A 27,712-nucleotide genomic window follows, 5' to 3' on the forward strand; every position below is an offset into this window, starting at 1 on the left:
TGGGTTGTTAGAGCTATTTTTATTGAGCTGTCCATGAAGACCCGGGCATCCTTGCAGAGGCTAGCAGGGATTTCAGACACTCATCTGGCATTCTGATATGTCAGGGTGACATCTTGGCAAAGCACACTAAGGCCAAATTGCCAATGTATGAATATTATGAGCTTTTTTGGGTGGTTGGACTTTCTTCCTCCATGAAATCTTAAAAACAAAAGAAGTCGGAGAACATAATTTCACTTCAAGAAACAAAGTGTCAAAAAACCCAGAATGGAGAATAGGCCTCAAAGCGCCAAAGACTAGGATCTAGTGGAATGAAGCACCAAGTCCAGTTGACTCTAAACAAGGTCAGGAAACAGACTCAGATATCATAGAATCATAGAATAACAGAGTTGGAAGGGACCTCTGGAGGCCATCTAGTCCAACCCCCTGCCCAGAGCAGGACCAATCCCAACTAAATCATCCCAGCCAGGGCTTTGTCAAGCCTGACCTTAAAAACTTCTAAGGAAGGGGATTCCACCACCTCCCTAGGTAACGCAATCCAGTGTTTCACCACCCTCCTAGTGAAAAATTTTTTCCTAATATCCAACCTAAACCTCCCCCACTGCAACTTGAGACCATTACTCCTTGTCCTGTCATCTGCTATCACTGAGAATAATCTAGATCCATCCTCTTTGGATCCACCTTTCAGGTAGTTAAAAGCAGTTATCAAATCCCCCCTCATTCTTCTCTTCCGTAGACTAAACAATCCCAGTTCCCTCAGCCTCTCCTCATAACTCATGTGTTCCAGTCCCCTAATCATTTTTGTTGCCCTTCGCTGGACTCTCTCCAATTTTTCCACATCCTTTTTGTAGTGTGGGGCCCAAAACTGGACACAGTACTCCAGATGAGGCCTCACCAATGTCGAATAGAGGGGAACGATCACATCCCTCGATCTGCTGGCAATGCCCCTACTTATACAGCCCAAAATGCCATTGGCCTTCTTGGCAACAAGGGCACACTGTCGACTCATATCCAGCTTCTCGTCCATTGTCACCCCTAGGTCCTTCTCTGCAGAACTGCTGCCTAGCTATTTGGTCCCTAGTCTGTAGCGGTGCATGGGATTCTTCCGTCCTAAGTGCAGGACTCTGCACTTGTCCTTGTTGAACCTCATCAGATTTCTTTTGGCTCAGTCCTCCAATTTGTCTAGGGCCCTCTGTATCCTATCCCTACCCTCCAGCATATCTACCACTCCTCCCAGTTTAGCGTCATCTGAAAACTTGCTGAGGGTGCAATCCACACCATCCTCCAGATCATTAATGAAGATATTGAACAAAACCAGCCCCAGGACCGACCCTTGGGGCACTTCGCTAGATACCGGCTGCCAACTAGACATGGAGCCATTGATCACTACCCGTTGAGCCCGACAATCTAGCCAACTTTCTACCCACCTTGTAGTGCATTCATCCAGCCCATACTTCTTTAACTTGCTGACAAGAATACTGTGGGAGACCGTGTCAAAAGCTTTGCTAAAGTCAAGGAATAACACGTCCACTGCTTTCCCTTCATCCACAGAACCAGTTATCTCATCATAGAAGGCAATATGCCTGTTGTAATGCCCTAACTGCTGCCTGCATGCCTCTGGTTTCTATTAATCAAATAGTGTTAGGAAAATAGAGATCGAAGGAAATTACCTGTGTAGTTAAACAGGAATCTAGTCAATGAAACAACACTAAAAGGATGAAGTGGTATGAAGAAAGGGGCTTCATGTGAGCTGAACTGCGAAGGGTGCATATTAGGGTGCTCCTCTGCAGGTCACAGCTAAAAGAGACCTTAGAATGCACTGAAGTGCACCATAGATACTGTCATGGCTGGGACATGAGGAACAGTTACCAGTACCTCAGAAAGTTAACATTTTTAAGAGCTGTCAAGGCTGATTCCCCACTGTGGCACTTCAAACAGCTACTAACAGGGATTTTATAGCTAATTGGCTAGCTGGGTGTCCATAAAAGGGAGTCTCCGCCCCCATTAATTTATTACAAGAGCCACGAGAGTTCTTGCTGACCTCACACTGGAAGCAGAAATCTCAAGAACGTGAGTTTTAAAGAATTAAGCTTAAGCATTTCATACTCTACCGTCTTGTTTATTCAGTTTTACTTTCTTTTAACAACCACAGTATTGCACATAGAGTACAAATAAACATGGAAGAGCCCCATTTCTGTAACTGTATTAGTAAAACTAGACCTAAACTCAAAGTAATAGTACACTGTTCACCAAATATACAACACAGTTCTTGGTAAAGCTCAATATAAAACAATGCAACATTTACTGTAAAAATGCAGAACTGTCACTTGCTTCAATTGGAACATAGTAATTGTGCTCTGGTAAAAATGCACAGGATACAGTAATCTTTGTCAAATGACACCATACAGCTCTTACATGAACAAAATATACTATCGTCTTGCTTACTGCACAGAAGATGATACTACAACTGTCAACTTGAACATTGGAACTGTTCATAGCACAAAGGTCTCAAATGCATTAACAAGAGTTAGAACTGGCATTGTTGTGACAGAGTGAAGACCGCAATTATACCACAAGGACAGGGTTCTTATAACCCTATCCCAGATAAACCAACAATCTTTCAGCAGTTCATTACTGCTGAGTTCACATAAACATTTAATCAAAGCACAGTTCTGATGCCATTATTTCAAACGCCAGGTGTCTGCAAGCTGACAAACCAAAATACATCTTGATTCTTTTGTTATATGAGAACTCACATTCACAATTCCCTATTCAGACATAGAGGAGAATCCTGCTCATATAACAGTTTTATGGAGACTAACAATATCCCTTTCACACAGTGGGGGATCTGTGGTGGTTTCTCGATAAATTCTTATCGGTACATACAATTTTATATAAAGATATATTAAAATGGATGAACTTTTCAACTGGGTGAGCCAGTTTGGATAGGGCTATGTAATCAGCGAAATAATTTTTAGAAAGTTACCATTATGTATACTGAAAAGGGATGTTTCCTTTGTGATGGTTGTTAGGATATAGATATTCAGGCCTGTCTGCAAAGGCCTATACTTTAAGAATTTAGGTATATGTTTATCATTTAGCTAGTTATAGAGGTATAAAAGAAAGAATCAAAATCACTGTCTGACTGTATAAGGCCTTTTCTCACTGTGACAGTCTGAGGCCCTGTTCTTAGGCTAAGGCCTCTGGCTAAGCAGCAGAGGCAGCCATAAACTGGGAAAGCGTATGGTCACATCCTTATATTCCAAACTAGTCACATTGAAATAAGGTGCTATTGGGCTGTTAGGAATACAATCCTGTCCTGATAGTGCCTATCACCTCCAGAGAAAGGGAAGTGCCTAGAAGATGTAAAAGGAAACTTAGTTTGATAGCATCCTGTCTGGCAAGAATTCACTTATCAATAGCTGGGATGTGAAATCCTCATTTCTTTGTTGTTCTATCACTGTAGTCTCCCCATTTCTCTATTGTTTGTCTGTATAATCTCTGTCTGGTTCTGTGATTGTTTCTGTCTGCTGTATAATTAATTTTGCTGTTTGTAAACTAATTAAGGTGGTGGGATATAATTGGTTAAATAATCATGTTACAATATGTTAGGATTGCTTAGTTAAATTTCAGTAAAATGATTGGTTAAGGTATAGCTAAGCAGAACTCAAGTTTTACTATATAGTCTGCCGTCAATCAGGAAGAAAGGGGGGGAATCATGTTTTGCTAAAGGGGGGAATGGGAACAGGGACACAGGCAAGGTTCAGTGGTGTCAGAGCTGGGAAGGGAGACACTAAGTAAGGAAACTGGAATCATTGCTTGCTGGAAGATCACCCCCAATAAACATCGAATTGTTTGCACCTTTGGACTTTGGGTATTGTTGCTCTCTCTGTTCATGCGAGAAGGACCAGGGAAGTGAGCGGGTGAAGGAATAAGCCCCTAACAATGGTGATATTTAATTAAGCAAAAAATCCTAATCTCTGAATGTGATGTCAAATCAGCCTTTGCCTCTTGCTCTGACTCAGAGAAAAAGAACTATCCATTTTGTAAAAGGAGGAAGAAAGCTCAAGGAATATCAGAGCCTGTGCTGAGTATCTTCAGCTACAGACAGAGAGTATAATTCTGCAAATTCAAGTTCTACTGTCGTGAGGTGTGTTTTTAACAAACAATGCAATACATCCTGCTAAACTGTGTTCTGTAAGCAATTGGTCTCACACACTAATCCAGGGGTCGGCAACCTTTTAGAAGTGGTGTGCCGAGTCTTCATTTATTCACTTGAATTTAAGGTTTCGCGTGCCAATAATAGATTTTAACGTTTTTTAGAAGGTCTCTCTCTATAAGTCTCTATATTATATAACTAAACTATTGTCGTATGTAAACAAGGTTTTCAAAATGTTTAAGAAGCTTCATCTAAAATTAAATTAAAATGCTGATCTTACGCCGCCGGCCCGCTCAGCCTGCTGCTGGCCTGGGGTTCCGTTCACCTAGGCCGGCAGCGGGCTGAGCGGGGCCTGCGGCCGGGACCCGCGGCCGGGACCCCAGCTGGCAAGGGGCTGGCAGCCAGAACCCCAGACCGGCAATGGGCTGAGCAGGTCCAGAGGTAGGGATCCCAAACTGGCAGTGGGCTGAGCAGCTCAGCCTGCTGCCGCTCAGCCTGCTGTCAGTCTGGGGTTCCGTTCGCTGGCTCCTGCCAGCCACGGTCCCGGCTGCTGGCCCCGCTCAGCCCGCTGCCGGTCAGGAATTCCGGCCCTGTCCACATAGAATAGGTACCTAACTTCTCCCTGGTTCTAGCCATTCTCTTCCTCTCTCTGCATTGAGATGAGGGTGGGAGTGTGCTGAGAACAGGGCTGGGAGTGAAGGAGCAGGCTGGGGGTGCAGGGTCTGGCCAGGAACTAGAATAAGGGAGGGGGCTCAGGGTTGGGGCAGGAGGTTTGGGTGTGGAGCGCTTACCTGGGCAGGTCCCATTTGGTGTGAGGGGTGCAGGTGGGAATGGGGTGTGTGTGTGCAGGAGCTCCCATTTGGTGCTCAGGGTGGGAGTGGGGATGTGGGGGGTGTAAGAGTCAGGGCATGGGGTGTGGGGGGGCTGGGTATGTGTGGGGGGTGCAGGAGTCAGGGCAGGGGGCTGGTGGTGTGTGAGGATGGTGCAGGAGTCAGGGCAGGGGGCTGGGTATGTATGGGGGGTGCCAGAGTCAGGGCTGGGGTTGTGGGAGGGGTGCAGGGGTCAGGGCAGGGGGCTGGGTATGTGTGGGGGGTGCCAGAGTCAGGGCTGGGTGTGTGTGAGGAGGGTGCAGGGGTCAGGGCATGGGGCTGGGGTGTTTGGGGGGGTGCAGGGGTCAGGGCAGAGGGCTGGGGGTGTGGGCTGGGGTCGTGGGGGTGCTCCCAGCCTCCTGCCCTGAGCGGCTCACGGCAGGGGGCTGGAGGGGATATGCCCTGATTCCACCCCCTTCCCCAAGGCCCCCAGAGCAGAGAGCGCGCTGCGACTCCGCTTTTACCTCTCCCCCACCATAGCAAGGGCCGTCAGCTGATTGGTGGCAGGGAAGGAGAGAAGGAGGGGTAGGAACCCAGCACGCTGAGGGAAGAGGCGGGGGGAGGGGGAAGCTTGCTTGCCCTGCAAGGAGAGAGTGGTGGCCGTGGGGCGGAAAAGAGCGGGCTGGGCCGGGCAGGATTTTTAGTGGCACACTGCTGTCTGCCCGGGTCTGGCAGGCAGTAGCGTGCCATTAAAAATTGGCTTGCGTGCCGTGTTTGGCATGCGTGCCATAGGTTGCCGACCCCTGCACTAATCCCTCATCTGTGAATAGTTGAAAATAGCTAACTATTCATCACTCAACTAACTGCTTGAGAGAGAACCACAACAAAATATATTTAGGACAATATCAGACCAATATTTTCATGACAGTCCCCTTCTATTTGTTCAGCTTCCAAGACACAAAGAGTATATATTTTCCTAAACGCTTCAATGTCACCAGGTATAATTATAAGCAGATATAAAATTTTTGTAGCTCCATGTTCATAGTATAGATTTTGTCATTTTGGGGGGTATTTTTTAGTAGACTCAAAAGTAAAAATAACTGTTCAAAGAGAAAGATTAATAAAGTTAAGCAAAAATCTGCATTGGTAGTCCTCTTAGCAGAACTCTCAGAATGGTGAGTTCCTATTGTAGTTACAGAATAGCAAGCAGACTAAAATTAGAAAACTTACAGTATGATGACCAACATCACAGAAGAGCAGGGGAATAAAGATTAAAGGCATGGGGCACGTTTGCTTTCTTTCTATCACACTATTTTAAAATTATGTAGCTAGTTCCTTCTTACCTGTCTTCTTTAATCACATCCACAAAATGAGCATCTGTCTTCTCTCTGATGTTTTTGAACCTCAGTGGAAGGAGTGCTGACTGGTCTAAACTCACTCCTACCCATCTTCCTTTCTCCTGCAACATCTCATAAAGTGATGTCTGGCTGTTGCTCAGCTTCTCATCCTGTGGCGGACTCAAAAGTCCATTCTGGGTCTTTGGACTGCGTCGTCCAGGATTCTGCTTCATAGCAAGAAGAAACGTATGAGTGAAGGATTAAATATGTGAGAAAATATACAAACAGCACAGAGGTTTGAACCTGATGATATGCTTAAAAAAATAAAAGAGCTCTCAACGATGCCTGTAGCTGTTTGCACCATTCCACACTGATGCAACAGACATTCTGTACTTCAGAATGGCTCACTGACAGAGTGACAATCCTGGAATTTTATTATATAGATAAGGCCAGAAGGGACCATTGTGATTTTCTAGTCTGACTTCCTGCGTAACACACTCCATAAGACTTCCCTGAATTAATTTCTGTTTAAACTAGAGAATATCTTTTAGAAAAACATCCAGTCTTGATTTAGAAGCTGTCAGTGATAGAGACTCCATCACAACCCTTTGTAAGTTGTTCCAATGGTTAATTTCTAGTCTGAATTTGCCTTGCTTCAACTTCCAGCCATTGGATATTGCTATACTTTTGTCAACTAGATTGAAGAGCCCTTTATTATCAAATGTATGCTACCCATGTAGGTATTTATAGACTGTGATCAAATCATTCCTTAACTTTCTTTTTGTTTAACTAGATTGAGCTCCTCTCACTATAAGGCATGTTTTCTAATCCTTTATTTATTCTTGTGCTGTTCCCAGAATCCTCTCAAATTTATCAATATCCTTCTTGAATTGTGGACACCAGAACTGGACACAGTATTCCAGCAGTGGTCGCACCAGTGCCAAATATAGACATAAAATAACCTCTCTACTTCAGCATGAGATTCCCATGTTCACGCATTCCAGGATTGCATTAGCCCTTTTGGCCATAGCAATGCACTGGGAGCTCATGTTCAGCTGATTATCTACCATGACTTCCAAATCTTTTTCAGTCACTGCTTCCCAGGACACGGTCCTCCATCCTGTATGTATGGCCCACAATCTTTTGTTCCTAGATATGACCTCATATTTGGTCACATTAAAATGCATATTGTTTGCTTGAGCCCAGGTTACCAAGTGATCCAGATTGCTTTGTATTAGTGAACTGTCCTCTTCATTGTTTATCACGCCTCCAACTTTGGGTCCCCTTCCAACTTTATCAGTGATGATTTTATGTTTTCTTTTAGGTAATTGATGTAAATTTTAAATAGCTGGGATGAAGAACCAATCTCTGTGGAACCCCACAAGAAACATATCTGCTTGATGATGATTTCTCCTTTACAATTACATTTTGAGACCTATCACTTAGCCAGTTTTGAATCCATTTAATGTGTGCCATGCTAATTTTGTATTGTTCTAGTTTATTTATCAAAATATTGTGTGGTACCAAGTCAAATGCCTTACAGAGGTCTAAGTACATTACATCAAAGCTATTACTTTTATCAACCAAATTGTAATCTCCTTAAAAAAAGATATCAATAGTGGCACAAGATTAGCTTTCCTCCAATCCTCTGGAACTTCTCCAGGGTTCCAAGACTTATTGAAAATCACCATTAACAATACAGAGAGTTCTTCAGTCAGCTCTTTGAAAACTCTTGAATGCAAGGTATCCGAACCTGCTGATTTAAAAATGACTATCTTTAGTAGCTGCTGTTCCACACCATCCATAATTACCAATGAATGGAAAGTGTTATCATCATATGATACTAATATGCCATCTGTTTTTTTCACCAAATACAGAACAGAAATATTTATTGAACACTTCTGCATTATTATTGACAATTCCATGATTTTCATCTAGTAAGGAACCAATACCATTGTTAAGATACCCTTTGTTCCTAAATATATTTGAAAAACTCCTTATTGTCCTTAACTCTTCTGCTCATAGATTTCTCTTTGTGTTGTTTTGCCTCCCATAACAATTTTCTACAATTCCTACCTTCTGATTTATATTTATTCTACCAACTTTCCCTTTCTTCCATTTGCTATACATTGTTTTGTTTTTACAGTTGCCTTCACTTCCCTCTAATCCTGGTTGGCTTTTTTAACCAGTGCAGCCTTCCTTCTTGATTGTGGGGTTTTTTTTGAGCTTGTTCTCAAATAAAATGCTTTTAAACAATTTCCAATAGAATTTAAACAGAAAAATATAAATGATTTTCTCCCAACTAATTTGGCTCATAAGTCATCCTCTGCAAAGACAGACCATAGTCTCCAAAGAAAGACTACTATATCAGATATTTAAACTGACAGAATACATGATTCTTGCCAAAAGATCATATATAATATCTTCTGAATCTCATTAGGTTTTTTTTTTTTTTTTTTTTTTTTTTAACTAATATAGCTTTAGAGACTATGTGCTATCTTGCCGAAGGAATGAGGATTGCACATGCTAGTGAAGAGAGGAGGGTTCATGAGGAATGATCCTTTTCCATCTGAAGCTTTCTTGTACCTAGGGTACTTATATTTAAACATTACTTGGTTAGGGGAATTTAAATCAGGACCATCTCCATAAGGAAGCCACTAAATCAAGAGCTGGTGAACAGGTAATTCCCACCCCACTTGAAGGTGTTCTTTTTTCTTTTAATTAACACTTTAGTAAGTTTCTTTGCCTGAAAATACATTAACTGTAGAAAATGTTTATATAGAAGCTAAAATATGACAGATATCTCTTTAGACTATTTTTTTTTTTTAATTCTTTCTGCTCATCTAAGGAAACTGATGAAAATGTATGCTTCCTTGGAGTGATGTGGAGAAGCCGGATATGGAAGAACAATAGGGTATAAACGGGCCACGAAGAAATTCAGGCTGGAAATTAGAAGAGTAATTGTACCACAGGGCTGCTTGTGATGGTTGGGGGCACGGCTGGGAGTCCCTTCCAACGTATGTGCTCTGTTCCTAAAGCTCATGGTTCAGGGCTACATATGGTCCTCTAGTCCAGGAAGGGGTGTGTTTTTATTTGTTTTTAGTCTCCTTTCTGTGAAGCATTGGAGATGGCCACGGCTGGAGTTGACACACTGGACAGGGAGGGCCAGTGTTGAGGTGGCACCAAGCATTTTCTCTCTCACATGCTTAGGTGGCTGGTTGTTACTCACTTGCTGAGGTCTAACTAATCACGATACGTGGGGTCAGGAAGGAATTTCCCCCCAGGTCAGATTGGCAGGGACCTTGGGGTTTTTTGCCCTCCTTGAAGTATGGAGGGATGCCAGGATTATCTGGGTATATTTCCCATACTTAATTCCGCACTGTCGCAGGCGCTTCAGGCATGAGTATACCTTGGTCCCTCCTATTCTCTGCCTGCTGCATACTGGTTTAGTCTTCTGGGGGCTGTAATACTTTGGTCTAGTTTTCATGTGCAGGTGCTGGATGGTGTTGATGGTCTGTGATATATAGGAGGTCAGACTAGATCAACATTTCTCAAATGTGGCCACCAGCAGATTTTTTTTGCGACCGTGACAGCCTCCAAAACATGGATGGAGATTTTGGGGGTGGGGGGGGAGCACGGAGGGGGAACAGCAGCCCTCCGTGCAGTGCCCAGCTGTTGCTCCTGAATAGCTGTTACCAAAGGCAGCGAGATGTGCCACCTTGGTGTTTGTGCTGGCGCCACCAGCAGGAATCAGCACACAGTATCACGTAGCCTCCTTGGGGGCTCTGGGGAGAGCCTTTGGAGACACGTGGTGCAAGTGTGCATGGCGCCGGAGGTGGCTCTTGTCAGTGGAGGTGGCTGCTGTGTTCGGTCGCAGGGGCGCTCCCCTGGGCAGCTCCCCCTCTCCCACCCAGCTGGGGCATGGAGAGCCTCAGGCTCCACAGGTGGTACTGAGTTCCCGACCCACCTTCCCCAGGACGGGCTCTTGGTGAAGGACTGTGGGAGGCAGGGACAGAGAGATGGGTTGGTGCTTTCCCCATCTGGAGCCACATTTGCTGTTTACAGTTGCTGTAGTTACTGCAGCAGCTCAACTGCTCCAAGCTGCTACAGGACTTGGCAGCTTCCCAGCAGGGTGAGGGGCTCCCGGTCCATTACACACTCCAAGCACAAGAATAGGAACACTGAATGGAGAGCTCTACTTCCTACTAAATACATAAATTACAATGATTTGGACATGTACATGCACATATTTATTTGTTTTTCCTAAGGTTAAGTATTCTGGGAAAAATTTGTCAGAGCAGCCACCAGCAAGGGGGCTGCACTCTGAAGTCACCAAAAAATTAGTTGTGAGAACTGCTGGACTAGATGATCTGATGGTCCTTCTGGCCTTAAACTCTGTGACTTCTCTTCTTTTTTTCTTTCAGCTCCCTGGCAGAGGCTCAAATCCCTAAGAAAAATCTTTCCTACTGTCAGCTCAAGGTTTTTCTGGGCTATCTCCACTCTGTTAATCTTAACACGAGAAGATTAGATTTTAAAATTGCTTGTGTGGCAGCAGAAAGTCCCTATTTAATAAATGTTGCTAACTCTAGCTGTACAGTAGTTTCTGATGGTCACTGGCAGTCTGACTGACGCACCCTATCCCAATTTCCTCTAATAAAGAGAGATGCACACTGGGAAAGGAGGACTCCACAGTAAGTTAGGAGCCAGAAGAGTCAAGTGCCACTGCATGTTTTAGTTTTTTGTGTTCAATCTGCTTCTACTTAAAGTAGACAACCCAGAGTCACTGGGCAGCACATATATATCAGTCTCGCTTTGTTTGGTAATATTTAACTGAATAAATGAGGCACATCTGACCTTGTGAACACTGAGAGTCAAGGAGGGTGAGGTAATATCTTCTACTGGATCAAATTCTGTTGGAAAGAGAGACAAGCTTTTGAGCCACACGCAGCTCTTCTACAGGTCTTCGAACACTGTGTGGCTCAATCGCTTGGGTCTCTCATCAACAGAAGTTGGTCCAGTAAAAGATATTACCTCACCCACCTTGTCTCTTTAATATCCTGGAACCAACATGGCTACAACTACACTGCATATAACTTGTGTACTCTAGCATTTTTCTTCCAGTTCTCCACTGTTGCAGCACAAAGTGGCACGAGTGTAGAAAACACTACTGGCATTTTATCCAGTGTTCCACAGACCTCCTCTAAGCAGGGACAGATGAAACTGTGGTTAAAATGTCAACAACTAATACACACTAGTGATCATAACCATTGCTGCCACTGATGGAGCTGCAGTGGTGGAAATCTCAAAGAAAAATTCAGCCTGTGTGGAGGTACTTTGCTTTACAGAGTCTCTGGTGGTTTGTGGTTGGTGACACTTAAACAGAAGCAGAAGGGGTAAAAGTATCCTACGCATATCACCTCAGCATTTTGGGATGACCAGCAACATCTTTCTTTTTAAGTAACTGCCTCCTGATGTGCTGAGGCCTGCACTGGAAAAAACGGTTACTCACCTTCTCATAACTGTTGTTCTTCAAGATGTGTTGTTCATGTCCATTCCAATCAGGTGTGTGAATTCGCATGTGCAGGGTAGCCGGAAGATTATTCCCTAGCAGCATTCGTCGGGTCGGCCTGGGCACCCCCTGGAGTCGTGCCTTCATGGTGCTCAGTATACAGCCCTGCCAACCCGCCACCCCTTCAGTTCCTTCTTGCTGGCAACTCCGACAGAGGGGTAGGAGGGTGGGTCTTGGAATGGACATGAACAATACATCTCGAAGAACAACAGTTACAAGAAGGTGAGTAACAGTTTTTTCTTCTTCGACTGCTTGTTCATGTCAATTCCAGTCAGGTGACTCACAAGCCTAAGTTCAGGAGGTGAAGTCGGAGTCTTCCACTGATTGGAGCACTGCTGGTCCAAAGGCCACATCATCTTTGGCCTGCTGGTTAATCGTGCAGTGCGTGGTGAAAGTGTGGATGGAGGACCACGTCGCTGCTCTGCAGATTTCCTGAGTGGGGACCTGCACCAGGAATACTGCTGATGAAGCCTGCACCCTGGTAGAGTGCACAGTGATTGGGGGTGCGGTAACCCCCATCAGGTTGTAGCACTCATGAATGCAGGACATGATCCATGACAAAATGTGTTGTGATGACACAGGCAGACTTTTCATTCTGTCCATCACTGCCATGAATAACTGCACCCATTTTCTGAACGGCTTCATTGTCTCAATGTAAAAGGCTAGCGCCCTGTGGACATCCAGTGAGTGAAGTCTCTGCCCCCTGCCAGTGGAGTGCAGCTTAGGGTAGAATACCAGGAGAAAGATGTCCTGGTTGATGTGAAACTGTGACACAACCTTTGGAAGGAAAGCTGGGTGAAGCCTGAGCTGAACCTTGTCCTTATAGAACATGGTGTAGGGAGGGTCTGATGTTAGGGCCTTGAGCTCAGACACCCTCCTGGCCAAGGTTATCGCTACTAGGAACGCCACCTTGTCAGAGAGAGAGAGCAGGGAGCATGTCGCCAATGGTCCAAAGGGTGGTCCCATGAGCCTAGAGATGACCAGGTTGAGGTCCCAGGTGGGGACAGGCTGACAGACGTGAGGGTACAGTCTGTCAAGTCCTTTTAGAAATCGGATGACCATAGGGTTAGCAAACACCGAGCAGCCCGCTTGCAGGTGTATTGAATGTTCCACACAGAAGTCCCACAGCACCGCTTTCAACTCTCTGATGTTGATGTGGAGAGCCAGGTCTGCGTGAAACCAGAGACCTTGGGGCTTACAGTCTCCCAGATGAGCTCCCCAGCCCAAGTCTGATGCGTCCGTCACTAGCGAGAGAGATGGCTGTGGACTGATGAAGGGGACCCCTGAGCACACCTCCTGAGGGTTGAGCCAACACAGGAGGGAGTTGAGTACCGGGCAAGAAAAGGTCACAATCCTGTCCAAGCTGTCCTGGGCTGGGTGATACACTGACGCAGCCATGACTGAAGGGGTCGAAGCCTGAGTCTGGCATGCTGCACCATGTAGTTTAGGCAGTCACGTGACCGAGAAGCTTCAGGCAGTTCCTTGCTGTGGTGGTGGGAAACTGTCTGATGCCTCGAATGATTTCTGTCAGGGCCTGAAATCTTGCTTCCGGTAGGTATTACGTGGCTTGGGTCGAGTCCACAGTACTGCCTCTATAGACTCTATCCTCTGGACAGGGGACAGAGTTGATTTTGCTTCGTTTAGAAGGAGACCCAGGTTGTTGAAGGTGACTCTGATTGAGCTTCCACTTGGGTCCTTGAGTGGTCCTTGATCAGCCAGTCATCGAGATACGGAAACACCTGTACCTAGTGCCTGCGCAGGAATGCGGCGACGACTGCCATGGACTTGGTGAAGACTCGAGGTGCTGCTAACAGGCTGAACAGAAGGACTGTGAATTGGTAGTGGGTACTGCTCACCACAAACCTGAGGTACTTTCTGTGGGGCTGAGTAATTGCAATATGAAAATACGCATCCTTCAAGTTGAGGGCGGTATACCAGTCTGCTGGATCCAGCGAGGGGAGGCCAAAGAGACCATGCAAAATTTGAGTTTCTTAACGAACTAGAGTTCTTGCAAGTCCAAGATGGGCCTGAGGCCACCTTTGGCTTTCGGTATTAGGACATACCGAGAATAGAAGCCCTTGCCCTTCTGCTCCTTAGGAATCTCTTCCACTGCCCCAGTGATAGGAGCGAATGAACCTCCTGTATAAGGAGTTGTTCATGAGGGGTCCCAGAACAGGAAGCGGGGTGGAAGGGTGGGAGGGCACAGAATTGGATGGAGTATCCCCTCTCTACCGTGCAGAGCACCCAGTGGTCTGAAGTAATATGGGACCATGCACAGTAGAAAGGGGATAGTTGGGACGAAAAGGTAAGGAGGGGTGGATCCAGATCTCGCTCTGGTGCGCTGTCGTCAACCGCACCATCAAAAGGCCGGTTTGCCCCCTGAAGATGGCTTGGATTGTTCCGAGACCTGGCCAGAGGGTTGACACGGCCTTCTCCTGCAGCTCCGATTTCTCCTTTTGGAGTCATCTTGGCGGTTCTGATAACCGAACCATTGAGGAGGCTGCGGACGGAAGTGTCTCCACTGCGTTAAAGGCACATAGAAACCCACGGAGCTGAGAACTGGAGTCTTTAAGGCTGTTTAGCCTTTTGTCACTTTTTTCTGAGAAGAAAGTCTCACCCTCAAAAGGCAGATCCTGAATGGTTTGCTGTATCTCGTAGGGGAGGCCAGAAACCTGGAGCCATGAGCTCCTTCTCCTAGCCGCTCCTGTGGCCATAACCCTGGAGGCCGCATCTGCTTCGTCAAGTGCCACCTGAAGGGACACCCTTGAGATGGTGTCATGGCTCTCAGTGTAGGGACTGCACACACTGAAGCAGGCACTGCTGGTGCCGAAAGTGCCATCGGTGCTGATGTCATTCTCAATGTCAGAATTGCCATTAGCACCAGAATTGCTGTCGGTGCTGGAGTCGACGACGATGCTGGAGTCACTGCTGGTGCCGGGCCCCCTGGAGGCATCAAGATGGTAGTGCAGGGTGATAATAGGCCTACCCCCGACTCTGCCAGTGCTGGTGGGGGGGAAAAACAAGGCCAAGGCCACTGACGTCGCCCTGGAATGAGACTCTTGGCTGCAACCTTGGCGTTGATAAAAAGCCCAGTGAGTCCAAAAGGCTACTGCACTGGGGGCTGCCATTGGCCAGGCCACTGTGCCAGGTAAGGGTGCCAGTCCCGAGTTGATATGGACCGTCAGCTCCTACTCCTCTGGGACCGAGAGGAGCCCGACCCCGACCCCAACTCCGAGGTATCTGAAAATGATGCCCATGGGGGAGCGGTACTTCTAGGGACTGTGCTTTCGTGCCAAGGGCTCGGGAATCGGCGTGGTTGCTGGGTCTGCTCCGGTGCCGGGGATGGCGTACCAGGGTCAGAGATCAGCTGGCCACCATAGTGGGCTTTCCCCTTGAAGGAGCCCTGTCCCATTTGGGAGGAGAGAACGGTGCCATGAGGTGAAGCAGTTCTTGGGCTGCTTCAAACGCCTCTGGTGTCAAAGGGAGGTGCAGCTCACGGCTCGACCTCAGCGAGCGAGGAGGGTCTGGACTCAACCGCCCTTCTACGCGGGCAGGAGTCAACACGACCGTCACCGGTGGAGCAGCACTCGTGTGGCCTGACTCGGGTCTAACAGTAGCAGGCTCCTTAGGCCTAGAAGGGGGAGAGCGACCCCTCTCCAGCCTCTTCTTCTTTTGTGGCACCGGTGATTACGAGCGGTGCCTGCATGGGGCATGTGAGCCACGAGTGGAGCAGGCATGGTGCTGTGAGTCCTTATCCTTACCTGGCACCAGTGCCCATTCCTACCATGCCGGAGCACTCCGCACCGAGGAGGAGGTACTCGGTGCAGGATCCATTGACCCAAGGTCAGACTGAGGGCAGAGTGCTGCCTCCATCAACAGGACCTTCAGGCACTGCTCTCTATCTTTTAAAGCCCTGGACCAAAAGGTCTTACAAATGACACAACAATCCTTCTGATGGCCCTCTGCTAAACACTTTAGACACGAGGTGTGAGGATCACTTCTGGGCATACTCTTGCCACAGGCTTCGCAGGCTTTGAAGCTTGGAGACCCCGGCATATCCCAGCATCAGGAGAGAGTAGGAGGGGATTCCCCCTCCTCCCCTCAAAGGAAACTTATGTAACACTAACGAACTACTAACTATTAACGAACAATGAAAAATTAATAGAGAGCAATGTAAGAAACTGCTAAATACGCTTGTCGAGACAACAGCACAGGGAAGTTCCGGCTAACCATCACTGGTGGTAAGAAGGAATGGAGGGAGCAGCAGGTCGGCAGGGCTTTATATTGAGCACCATGAGGGTGCAACTCCAGAGGGCGCCCAGGCCAACCCGACAGATGCTGCTAGGGAAAAATCTTCCAGCTACTGTGCACATGTACACACTTGATTGGAATTGACACGGACACGCACTCGAAGAATGAACGAGCACTAGAAGAAGAATCGGAATTTCCTGTAGCCACTCTGTTCTAACTCCCTCAGAGTGAGCGATGGTGGAGTTGTAGTACAAGCGTAATGGACCCAACACAGTAGGCTCAAATCAGACTGCATTCACTGCACAGTCTGCCCTTTCTGAACTTAAAAGATGTCTGTGATTCATAATTCAAGGACTGTGTTAAGATGATGGGAGGTAAGCAAGAAAATGTGTCTGGAAATTAATGGTGTATCAGAACTTAGGCCTAATTGGTGGAATAGGCTGTTCCACCCACCATTCCCTCTGTGGGTCCTAAAAGAACAGACAGAGGGAAAAGAGGAAGAACAGACAGAGGCTACTGGGGCGAGCTTTGCCATCATGGCTGCCACCCACACTGGGACCCCAGGCCTTCATCATTCTGATTCTGAGAGATCACCTGAACCAGACCAGACCAGAGAGGGATCCAGATGACATTGCCAACCCCTACCAGCTTCAGCTGAATATCAAACATCCCTGAGATGAAACGAGATCGAACTTTAACAGCAGCAGCAGCAACACTAGCTATAGCCCATCTCAACTACCTTCTTCTCTTCTAACCAAGAGCTGTTATTACCATCTTTGATACCATCTAAGAGACTGTCAAGCAAGAAGGGGTTTCCTTCTAAAACTCTCAAGCTAAGTGAAAGAGAACCAGGGATGCTGTTAAAATGAAAGCCTTAACTAATACTTCACATTTCAATGCGTTAAGTGTTCTTCCTTCTTTTCTTTATCTTTGATAAAAGGATAAAAGGATTTTTAATCGTGTGTATGCCATGGTACTAAGCAGGCTGAGTTCTCTGTATACAAAACCCAGCCCTTATTTAACACTGTTTAATGTTGGAGAGTGACTGGGTTATGTTAACACTTTGGGTCATATATTTCATCCAAATAAATACAACAGTGCTTCTGCTGTGCCTAGCTATTATTTGAGGCAAAAGTGTAACTAAGAAGAGAACATCATAGGTTGAAATATTTTAATAAAAGTGATTTTGACTGCATCAGTTTTTGGATTTCCAACTTGAGATATTCTGAAGGATTCAGACATTCAGAGGTCAGGTGCTCAGCAATTTCTGAAAATCATGTCCTCTAAAGTGTCAAGTTGGGCACTAAAAAATTGAGGCATGCACAATGACTAGTCACTTTTGAAAACCTTGGCCAGAATGACTAAAATTTGGTGCCCAAAAATTCTGAATTCTGAAATTGGCTCTCCTTCTTGCCAGTTATATTGAAGCGAGGAGGAACCCAGTACAAAAATGAGGCTATTAAAACTGATGTAGGGGAGTCAGGAGTGAGAAAGCTTAAGTTACCTTGGTATTGTTTTTATGTTCCTCCTGACAGCCATTTTGGATAGCTCCTTCCTCTATACTGACATCACTGTTGGGAGCAAATGTAACACTACATGAAGGACATGTCTGCAAGAAGACAAAAAATTGAAAACAGAAATATTCAGATATCATCAGAACATTATGTATTTCACAACAGACTCATTTTCACTGCCACAAGTAGACTCTCAAAACTGTCCATATTCCAAGATTCCCTTTCAATAAGAATTGCATGATAGGATGTCCAACCATACTGCTACTTTAGCTGGATACTGCGTAAGGCCACAAAATGCTATTGTGAATAACTGCTGTGTGGTTAAGTGAAAACTAAACAGCAGAACTGAAAACAATGAGCAGAAAGGGGAATGCCAGTGAACAATCCCAGATGTTCTTCTTACTTAAGAGTTTTATGGGTAATATTTACCTGAAATACTGAGTATAATAGGTTATTATGCACTGTGTTTAATCCCTGTGAATTAATTTATAATGTATGGTAGTAGCATATTTATACAAATGAGACATGCCATGCACATTCAGAACCAGATTCTCCAATGTGGTGTAGCTCCGTTGTGCTAGTACATCCTGCGTCTGGAGAAAGCCCTACCACCTCATGCAATGATACAAATAGACACTGCCACCTACCTGGGCTGCTAGTACAAAGGCCAAGGCTGGGATAACCTAAAACCATAACAATCCTTGGTTGTAGTTTCAGCTCGTTAGGGCTGTTATTGTAGCCAGCATAAGTAAAAGCAACCCTCAGGCTGCTCTAATCTATGTTGGGGAACTGACTGCACACAACAGCCCTGGGATTGGGAGAGTTCAACGGTAAACTTTGCACTCCACTCACCCCCATCTCAATCTGTGTTGTGTGGAGTCTGGCTCCATCCAAAGAACTGCCCCAAAGCTGTCACAAAGGATATTAAAAATCCTGTTTTGGTTGGTGTAGAAGTCATAGTCCACAATTTAAAACTCTGTATATACTGTACAGTATTGTATGTCATCTTCACACTAAAATAAAGTTAAATATGTATTAATATGTCACCTATAAGTTAGTGCAAGTGGCTCTCTACTCAGTGGCCTTTTCTTAAAGGACTCCTTGCCTCTAATGTGGACTCTGGATCAGCATCATGACAGGGGACTTGCAGGTGGAATACAGATAATAAACAGGATGCTCTCCAATGGAACATATTAGAAATATTGTGTTGGACTGCATTTTTGCCATCTGTGCTGTGAATTACATGCCAAATAACTGTTAGTGCAATGTTAAGACTATACAGTTTAAAAAAATCACAAAAATAAGAAAATATAAAAGTCAAGGCTTCAACAGGAAAGCAACTGGATTATGCTGAAATCCTGTATAAACAGGGATACTGATTAGTCACCATTCCCTCTCCCCCGCTTCCTCAAGGCCTCCCTCCTCTCTCTGGCTTCATCCTCCCACTCAGTATTGAAACAATAATTAAAAATAGAATAAGAGCATCTGGAAAATCATGATATGATAGGCTCTAAACAGCTCATTTTCTGCAAAGGAAAATCATGTTTCACTAATGTATCACAGTTTTTGAACAGGTCAATAAAATAGCAGATAAATGAGAAACAATTGACATAATTCATTTAAACTTTCAAAAGAATTTAGAAAAGGTCCCTCACAAGAGGCTACTAAAGAAACAATGCAGTCATGAGGTGAAAGGCAAAATACTGTCCTGGACCAAAAAGAGACAGGAAACAAATGGTCGGTTTTCATCATTGCAAAAGGTTATCAATGGTGTGCCTCCCCCCATTGTTTCAAACTAGGTCCAGTGTTGTTTAATATATTTAACAACAGTATGGAAAAGGGAGTGACCAGTGAGGCAGAAACATCTGCAGATGACACAAAGTTATTTAGGTTAGTAAAGTCCAGAAAAGACTGTGAGGAACTTCAGAGAGACCTAACCAAACTAGGTGAATGGATAACAGGATGACAGATTCAGATCAATGTTGATAAATGCAAAGCAATACACATTTGTATGATAAAATTCTGAACTACACTTACACCTTCCAGAGTTCTAAATAACTGTATCTGCACAGGTAAAGGATCTGGGCATCATTATGAACAGCTCACGGCCTTAATGTAGTGCTGGGCAACCTGCAGCGCGCGGGCCGCATGCGCCCATCAGGGTAATCTGATTACAGGCCAGGAGACATTTTGCTGACGTTGACCGTCCGCAGGCATGGCCCCCCACAGCCCTCACTGGCCGATAACAGCGAACTGCGGCCACTGGGAGCTGTGGGGGGCCGTGCCTGCGGATGGTCAGAGTCACCAAAATGTCTCGCGGCCCGCAATCAGATTACCCTGATGGGCCGCAGGTTGCCCACCACTACCTTAATGTGTAGATTGGGGAAAAAAAAGGATTGTTTACCTCAAGAGAGGAGATAAATGAGGGGAGGGAGAACATGATAAAAGGATACAAAATAATGAAAAGTAGAGAGGAGATATGAGATTAGAAGTCTTATCTATCCCAACACAAGAACAAGGGGGCATTCAACAAAACTTAAAAGCAGATAATTCAAAACTGATGAAAGGAAATACTTTTTCACTTTTTTTAATATGCAATATTAAAGGCACAACATCAAACTATCCTGATGACAAGGAAAGATAGGAAGAATTGTAAGAAGCCAATATAGTTCCGTCAGGAGAGGGAAATAAAAAAGGATGCCCACAAAAAGTGGAAACATGATAAATTGCTAAGGAGGAGTACAAAAGAATTGCACAAGTAGGTAGGAACAAAATCAGAGAGGCTAAGGCACAAAATGAGATACTCCTAGCAAGGGACAAAAAAAGGCAATAAGATGATGTTCTATAAATACATTAAGAGCAGGAGAAAGGAAAAGGAGAAGGAAAGCGTAGGTCCTCTATTTAGCAGGGAAAGAGAGCTAATTAGTGATGATATCAAGAAGGCTGAGGTGTTTAATTCCTATTTTTGCTTCAGAATACTCAACCCAATTAATATTAATAAAGGGGAAGGAAAACAAGCCAAAATAGGGAAAGAACAAGTTAAAGAATATTTAGGCAAGTTAGCTGTATTCAAGTCAGCAAGTTCTGATGAAATGCACCCCAGGTACTTAAGTTGAAACAATCTCGGAATCATTAGTGATTATCTTTGAGAACTCATGAAGGATGAGTGAGGTCCCAGAGGACAGGAGAAAGGCAAACATAGTACCTATCTTTAAAAAAGGAAAACAACAAGGAATAGATCATTCATTCTGGTTACTGGCCTTGCAGATGGGTGGAAGCTGTAGACATGACATATCTTGATTTTAGTAAGGCTTTTGACACAGGCCCACATGATATTCTCAAAAGCAAATCAGGGAAATGTGATCTAGATGAAATTACTATAAGATGGGTGCAAAACTGGTTGAGACACCATACTCAAAGAGCTATTATCAATGGTTCACTGTCAAATTGAGTGGACATACAAAGCAGGATCCGAAAAGGGTCAGTCCATGGACTAGTACTATTAAATATTTGAATTAATGACTTGGATAATGTAGTGGAGAGTAGGTTTATAAAATTTGTGGATGATACCAAGTGGGAGAGGTTGCAAGCACTTTTGAATTCTAATCCTAACCACCAAACTTGACAAATTGCAGAAGTGGTCTGATATCAACAAGTTTAAATTCAATAAAAACAAGAGCAAAGTACCACACTTAGGCGGGAAAATAAATCAAACGCACAAGTACAAAATTGAGAATAACTGTCTAGGTGGTAGTATTGCTGAAAAAGACCTCGGTATTATAGTGGATCACAAAGAGAATACGAGCCAACAGTGTGATCCAATTGCAAAAAAAAGCTAGTATCATTCTAGGGTTTACTAACAGGAACTTTGTCCGTAAGACATGGGAGGTAATCGTCCTGTTCTACTCAGCATTGGTAAGGCCTCAGTTGAAGTACTGTATCAAGTTCTGGGTATTCATACTTTAACAAACATAATGATAAATTGGAGAGCGTCCAGAGGAGAGCAACAAAAACAATAAAAGGTTTAGAAAATTTGATCTATGAGGAAAGGTTAAAAAAACGGAGCATGTTTAGTCTTGAAGACTGTGGGGAGACCTGATAACACTCTTTAAATATGTTAAGGGCCTTAAAAAAAGAGAACAATGATTACTTTTTCTTCATGTCCATTGAAGACAGGACAAAAAATAATTGGCTTAATCTGAAGCAAGGGAGATTTAGATTAGATGTTAAGAACAACTTTCTAACAATAAGGATAGTTACACACTCGCATAGGCTTCCAAGGGAGGTTATGGAATCCCTGTCATTTCAGGTTTTTAAGAACACTACAGACAAACACCTGTCAGGGATGGCTTAGGTATACATTGTCCTGCCTCAGTGCAGGAGGCTGGACTAGATGACCTCTCAAGGTCCTTTCCAGCCCCATATTTCTACAATTCTTTGCAATTAGACTATGGAATTCATTGCCACAGGATGCCATTGAGGTCATAAATTTAACAAGGTTCCAGGAAGGAATGGATATTTATATGGTGTGACAAAGTTCCTCCTCTGCCTTGGTGGGTCCTGCACTTATTGGCGGATTTGCTCACCTCAGAGGTTCATGGCAGCCTGCAGTTTGGCCACTTTTGTGGCTCAAATCTGCCGTTCACTCAGTTAGCCTCATCACTGGCCAGCATGGGGAAAAGGAAGAAGAACAATTCCCCGCAGTCTCTGCTGATCCACCTAGTGGATCGGGGAACAGGCCAGAGACCTTCCCCTCTGGTGGAACCCACAGTCCAGTTCAGCTCCTCGGGTATCAAGTAGGGAGTTGGGGGGATGGAGGGAACCCGGGCCCACCCTCTACTCCGGGTTCCAGCCCAGGGCCCTGTGGATTGCAGCTGTCTACAGTGGCTCCTGTAACAGCTGCATGACAGCTACAACTCCCTGAGCTCCTTCCCATGGCCTCCTCCCAACACCTGCTTTATTCTCACCAGAGGACCTTCCTACTGAAGTCTGATAATGCTTGTAACTTCTCGGTCTTCCAGTAGTACGCCTTCTCACTCTCAGCTTCTTGCGCCTCCTGCTCCCAGGTCCTCGCACGCACACCACAAACTGGAGTGAGCTCCTTTTTAAAACCCAGGTGCCCTGATTAGCCTGCCTGTCTTAATTGATTCTAGCAGCTTCTTGATTGGCTGTAGGTGTTCTAATCAGCCTGTCTGCCTTAATTGTTTCCAGAAAGTTCCTGATTGTTCTGGGACCTTCCCTGTTACCTTACCCAGGGAAAAGGGACCTATTTAACCTGGGGCAAATATATCTGTCTTCTGTCACTCTCCTGTAGCCATCTGGCCCAACCCTGTCACATATCCCCCCCTTCTGCTCAACACCACGGGGTTGGGCAACCTGGGACGTCAGGCAGTGTACCCGTGACAAGCCATCTGCATTGCCATGGTGGCTTCCAGCCCGGTGTTGTATGGTGAATTGGAAAGGTTGTAGGGACAGAAACCATCTGGTCACCCTTGTGTTCTTCTCTTTATTTTGCTGCATCCACTGGAGGGGTGCACGGTCGGTCACAAGAGTAAACCGGCGTCCCAGCAGGTAATAACGTAGTGTTTCCATGGCCCATTTCACAGCAAGGCACGCTCTCTCAACAATGGCATACTTCTGCTCTCTTGGGAGGAGTTTCCTGCTGAGATAGAGGATTGGGTGTTCTTCGTCTCCGACCATCTGCGATACGACAGCTCCCAATCCTACTTCAGATGCATCTGTTTGTAAAATGAATTCTTTGTTGAAGTCTGGGGATATAAGCACAGGGTTACTGCAGAGGGCTGTCCGGAGATCCATGAATGCATTCTCTGCAGCGTCAGTCCACTTCACCATGTCCGGACCTCGGCCTTTTATCAGGTCTGTCAGGGGACTCGCTCTGGTAGCAAAATGGGGAATAACTTGCCGGTAGTACCCCACCACACCCAGGAATGCCCGGATTTGCTTTTTCCGATTTGGCAGGGGTCAATTTTGGATAGCCTCTAGTTTGTTTAGTTGGGGCTTGACCATGCCCCTTCCTACAATGTAGCCAAGGTATTTAGCCTCAGCTAGCCCTATAGCACACTTGGCTGGGTTGGCTGTGAGGCCCGCCCCGTCTTAGCGTGTCCAGTACCGCTTCCACCTCTTCCAAGTGGGTCTCCCAGTCGGGGGTGTGAATAATCACATCATCTACGTACGCAGCTGCATAACTGGTATGGGGCTGCAGGAGCTTGTCCATAAGACGCTGGAAGGTGCCAGGTGCCCCATGCAGTCCAAAAGGAAGAACAGTATATTGAAACAGACCCTCTGGTGTCGGGAATGCCATCTTTTCTTTTGCCTCTTTGGCAAGGGGAATCTGCCAGTATCCCTTTGTTAAATCAAGGGTTGTCAAAAATCGGGCATTGCCCAGGCAGTCAACTAACTCATCAATACGGGGTATGGGGTATGCATCAAATTTGGATATCTCGTTCAGCTGGTGAAAGTCATTACAAAACCTAGTGGTGCAATTGGGTTTGGGCACCAACACAATCGGGCTCGGCCACTGACTGTGGGACTCTTCTATGACTTCCAGTTCCAACATCCTTTTTACCTCTGCCTTGATCTCCTCCCTTTTTGCCACGGGGACCCGGTAGGCCCCAGGGTCTGTGACAATGTGGTGATATGCTTCGGTGGTCCAGCCTAGCTTGGTTGAAAACACGTCCTGGTACCGGTTGATCATCTCAGTTACCTCCTTATTCTGGCTCGGTGTCAGATCAGGGGATATCCTGATCTGCTCATGTAGGTTATTTCCCTGGATCAGGGCCTCTTGGGCCACTACACATGCCTCTCGCTGGTGCCAAGGTTTCAAGAAGTTAATGTGATAAATCTGTTCTTATTTTTGGCGTCCTGGCTGCCACACCTTGTAGGTTACTTCCCCCACGGGTTCAACCACCTCATAGGGCCCCTGCCATTGGGCCAAAAGCTTGCTTTCTGCTGTGGGTACCAACACTATCACCCGATCCCCTGGTTGGAACTGTCAGACTTTTGCCTGGCGATTGTAATGGATTCACTGGGCCTCCTGCGCCTTTTCCAAATGTTCCCGTACAATAGGGGTGACTTGGGCTATCCGGTCTCGCATCTGCAACACATGGTCAATTGTATTTCTCCCCTCATTGGGTTCCTCTTCCCAGATTTCTTTTGTGATATCTAATATGCCACGGGGCTGGCGCCCATATAATAACTCAAAGGAGGAAAACCCAGTTGAGGCCTGAGGTACCTCCCGGATGGCGAATATAAGGTAAGGTAGTAGGATGTCCCAATCCTTCCCATCCCGACTTACCACCTTCCTTATCATAGCCTTGAGGGTTCGGTTAAACCTTTCTACCAGCCCATCGCTCTGTGTATGATAGACCGAAGTCCTCACGGTATGTATATGGAGCAGTGTAGCTTTGACATAAATGGGGTTCCTCGGTCTGTTAATATATCCTTTGGTAGCCCCACTCGGCAAAGTTCCCCACCAGCTCTTTGGCTATCATTTTAGAGGCCGTGTTCTGCAGGGGACAGCTTCTGGGTAGCAAGTAGCATAGTCCAAAACAACAAGTATGTATTGGTGGCCCCGCGCTGCCTCCTCCAGGGATCCCACCAGGTCCATGGCTATTCGCTCAAAGGGGTCCTCTATGATGGGAAGGAGTACTAAAGGTGCCCTCAAGAGGGGACAGGGACTGTGCAGCTGCACTCTGGGCAGAACACACAGTACCTCTGTACTTCATGTACTCTGGGCCAGAAGAACCGTCATAGGACCTGTGCCAGGGTCTTCTCTACCCCCAAATGCCCCCCAAAAAGATGACTATGGGCAAGACTTAATACAGTGTTCTGGTGTTTTTGAGGTACTAGGATCTGCTGTACCTTCTGTCCCTGTACTGGTGCAACCCAGTATAAGAGATCCTTCTTCATTATGAAGTAGTGTCCTTGTCCTTGGGTTTTGAACCCCATCTATTTCTATCACCTCCTTCCTAATGTTGTCGTACCTTGGGTCTTCAGCCTGGTCCCATCCAAAATTTCCTCTCCCGGGGCTAATCTGCCCGAGTTCTAGGGGGCCAGTCTCTGTTGCCTCTACTGGTTCAGAGGCTTTAGGGTGAGGGTCAGACTCGGGTGCTTCTCCCTCCTGTTCAGTTGCTTGGGTCTGCCTACCTACGAGAGCGACCCTCTGGCTTTGGGTAAGTATTCGGGTTCCCAAGGCCTTAGCTGCCCTTCTTTCCCTTTTCGTCTTTCTACCCCGCCTGGGAATGGAAAACAAATCTGGGGATATTTCAGAGAAGACTGGGGATTGACAGTCTACTGTGGATGCCTCACTAACTTCAGGAGTCCCCTCTTTCTCCAATCCTCCTACTGGGAGTAAGTCTCCAAACCCTGGGAAGTCCCCCCCTATGAGCACCGGGCATGGAAGTTTAGGGACTACACCTGCTGCTACCTCAGTAGTGTTCCCTTGGATCTCAATTTTTACTGGGATGGTGGGGTCATAACTAACTGTCCCATGGAAGCATGTTATCCCCATACGTTTAGCCTGTAGCAGGTGACTACACTTTACGAACTTTCCCGAGATAAGTGTGACAGCACTCCCTGAATCAACCAGTGCCGTGGTCTCTACCCCATTTAGCTTCACTGGTCTGGTGTACATATGTGGGGTTAGTGAGACCCCCACAAGGTGGATGAGGGAGCATGGGTCTGCCCAGTTCCCCAAGTTACACTGCATATGCTCCTCGGCATTGGGACACCGTGCAGCTATGTGTCCCCACTCCCTGCAGGCATAATATCTGTATGGAGCCCTAGGCATTCCCCAGTCTCTTGGTTTGGGCAGTCTAACATCACGATCCTCTTCCTCTTCAGTGCTCAGACTTGTTGTGGCCTCTGGTGGGCTTTCAGCCCCTCTCTTTTTCCACCTGGGCCCTCCTGGCAGCCCCGCTGCCTGAGCTCTGGGGTTTGGTGATGCTAGTTTAACCCCGGGGTGCCTTTTCCTTAACTGGTCGGGTCAGCTCCCTTGCTGTCCTTCGCCTCTCTACCAGTGCAACAACCTCATCATAGGTGGAGGGTTCGTTCTGGCTTAACCAGGTGTGAAGTTCTGGCGGTAGTCCTCTCACGTAGCGGTCGATGACCAGAACCTCTAGTATCTCCTCTGGACTCCGGGACTCAGTTCGTAACCACTTTCGTGCGAGATGGATGAGGTCATATAATTGGGACCACAGGGTTTTGTTTTCCTGGTACCTCCACTCATGATATCGCTGGGCCTGCACTGCGGTCATTACCCCAGATCTGGCCAGGATCTCTGCTTTCAGCTGGTGATAGTCTGCCGCAGCCTCTTCAGGCAAATCATAGTAGGCCTTCTGGGCCTCCCTACACAGGAATGGGGCGAGGATACCAGACCACTGTTCTCGGGACCAAGCCTCTCACAGGGCTGTCCTCTCAAAGGCCAGGAGGTACGCCTCTACATCATCCTCTCGTGTCATTTTCTGCAGCCAATTGCTGGCCCGCATGATTTCTGTCCCATCATGGCCGTGGTTCAGCTCTGTAAGGGCCTTTACCTGGTTTACCAGTTCCTGCAACATAGCACGGTCTTGAACAGCCTGGTCCATCAGCAGGCAATTAGTCTCTTGCTGCAGCCGCACTGCCTCCTGTTGGGCAGCTGCCTGAACACGGGTAGCCTCCTACTGGGCAGCCGTGGCTTGTATCAGCGCCCACATTACCTCCTCCATTGTGGTGGGAAAAAAATAAACCTTCTCTTTTTTTTTTTTTTCTTTCTTTCTTTCTTTTTTTTTTTTTTTTAAAAACAACACCCTCCTCTTCTGCCGTGCTGTGCACACCAAATCCCACCCCTGACACCAGTTGTGACAAAGTTCCTCCGCTGCCTTGGTTGGTCCTGCTCTTATTGGCGGATTTGCTCACCTCAGAGGTTCACGGCAGCCTGCAGTTTGGCCACTTTCGTGGCTCAAATCTGCCGTTCACTTAGTTAGCCTCATCACTGGCCAGCATGGGGAAAAGGAAGAAGAAAAATTCCCTGCAGTCTCTGCTGATCCACCTAGTGGATTGGGGAATAGACCAGAGAC

General features: G+C 46.2%; 1 protein-coding gene across 3 annotated transcripts in view; it reads right to left on the minus strand.

The window, feature by feature from the left end:
- Positions 1-27,712, minus strand: part of ADCY9 (adenylate cyclase 9) — a 201,764-nt gene that overhangs the window by 55,402 nt on the left and 118,650 nt on the right. For 2 of the 3 annotated variants that reach the window (XM_037910376.2, XM_037910378.2), the window contains 2 exons: positions 17,627-17,731; positions 6,309-6,529 (listed from right to left, as the gene is read on the minus strand). In XM_037910376.2, the coding sequence (XP_037766304.1) occupies positions 6,309-6,529; positions 17,627-17,731 (326 nt within the window). The remainder of the gene's footprint in view (positions 1-6,308; positions 6,530-17,626; positions 17,732-27,712) is intronic. The other variant, XM_037910377.2, reaches the window with a different exon arrangement.

Source organism: Chelonia mydas, chromosome 10 (assembly GCF_015237465.2).
Source record: "Chelonia mydas isolate rCheMyd1 chromosome 10, rCheMyd1.pri.v2, whole genome shotgun sequence".
NCBI lineage: Eukaryota > Metazoa > Chordata > Testudines > Cheloniidae > Chelonia > Chelonia mydas.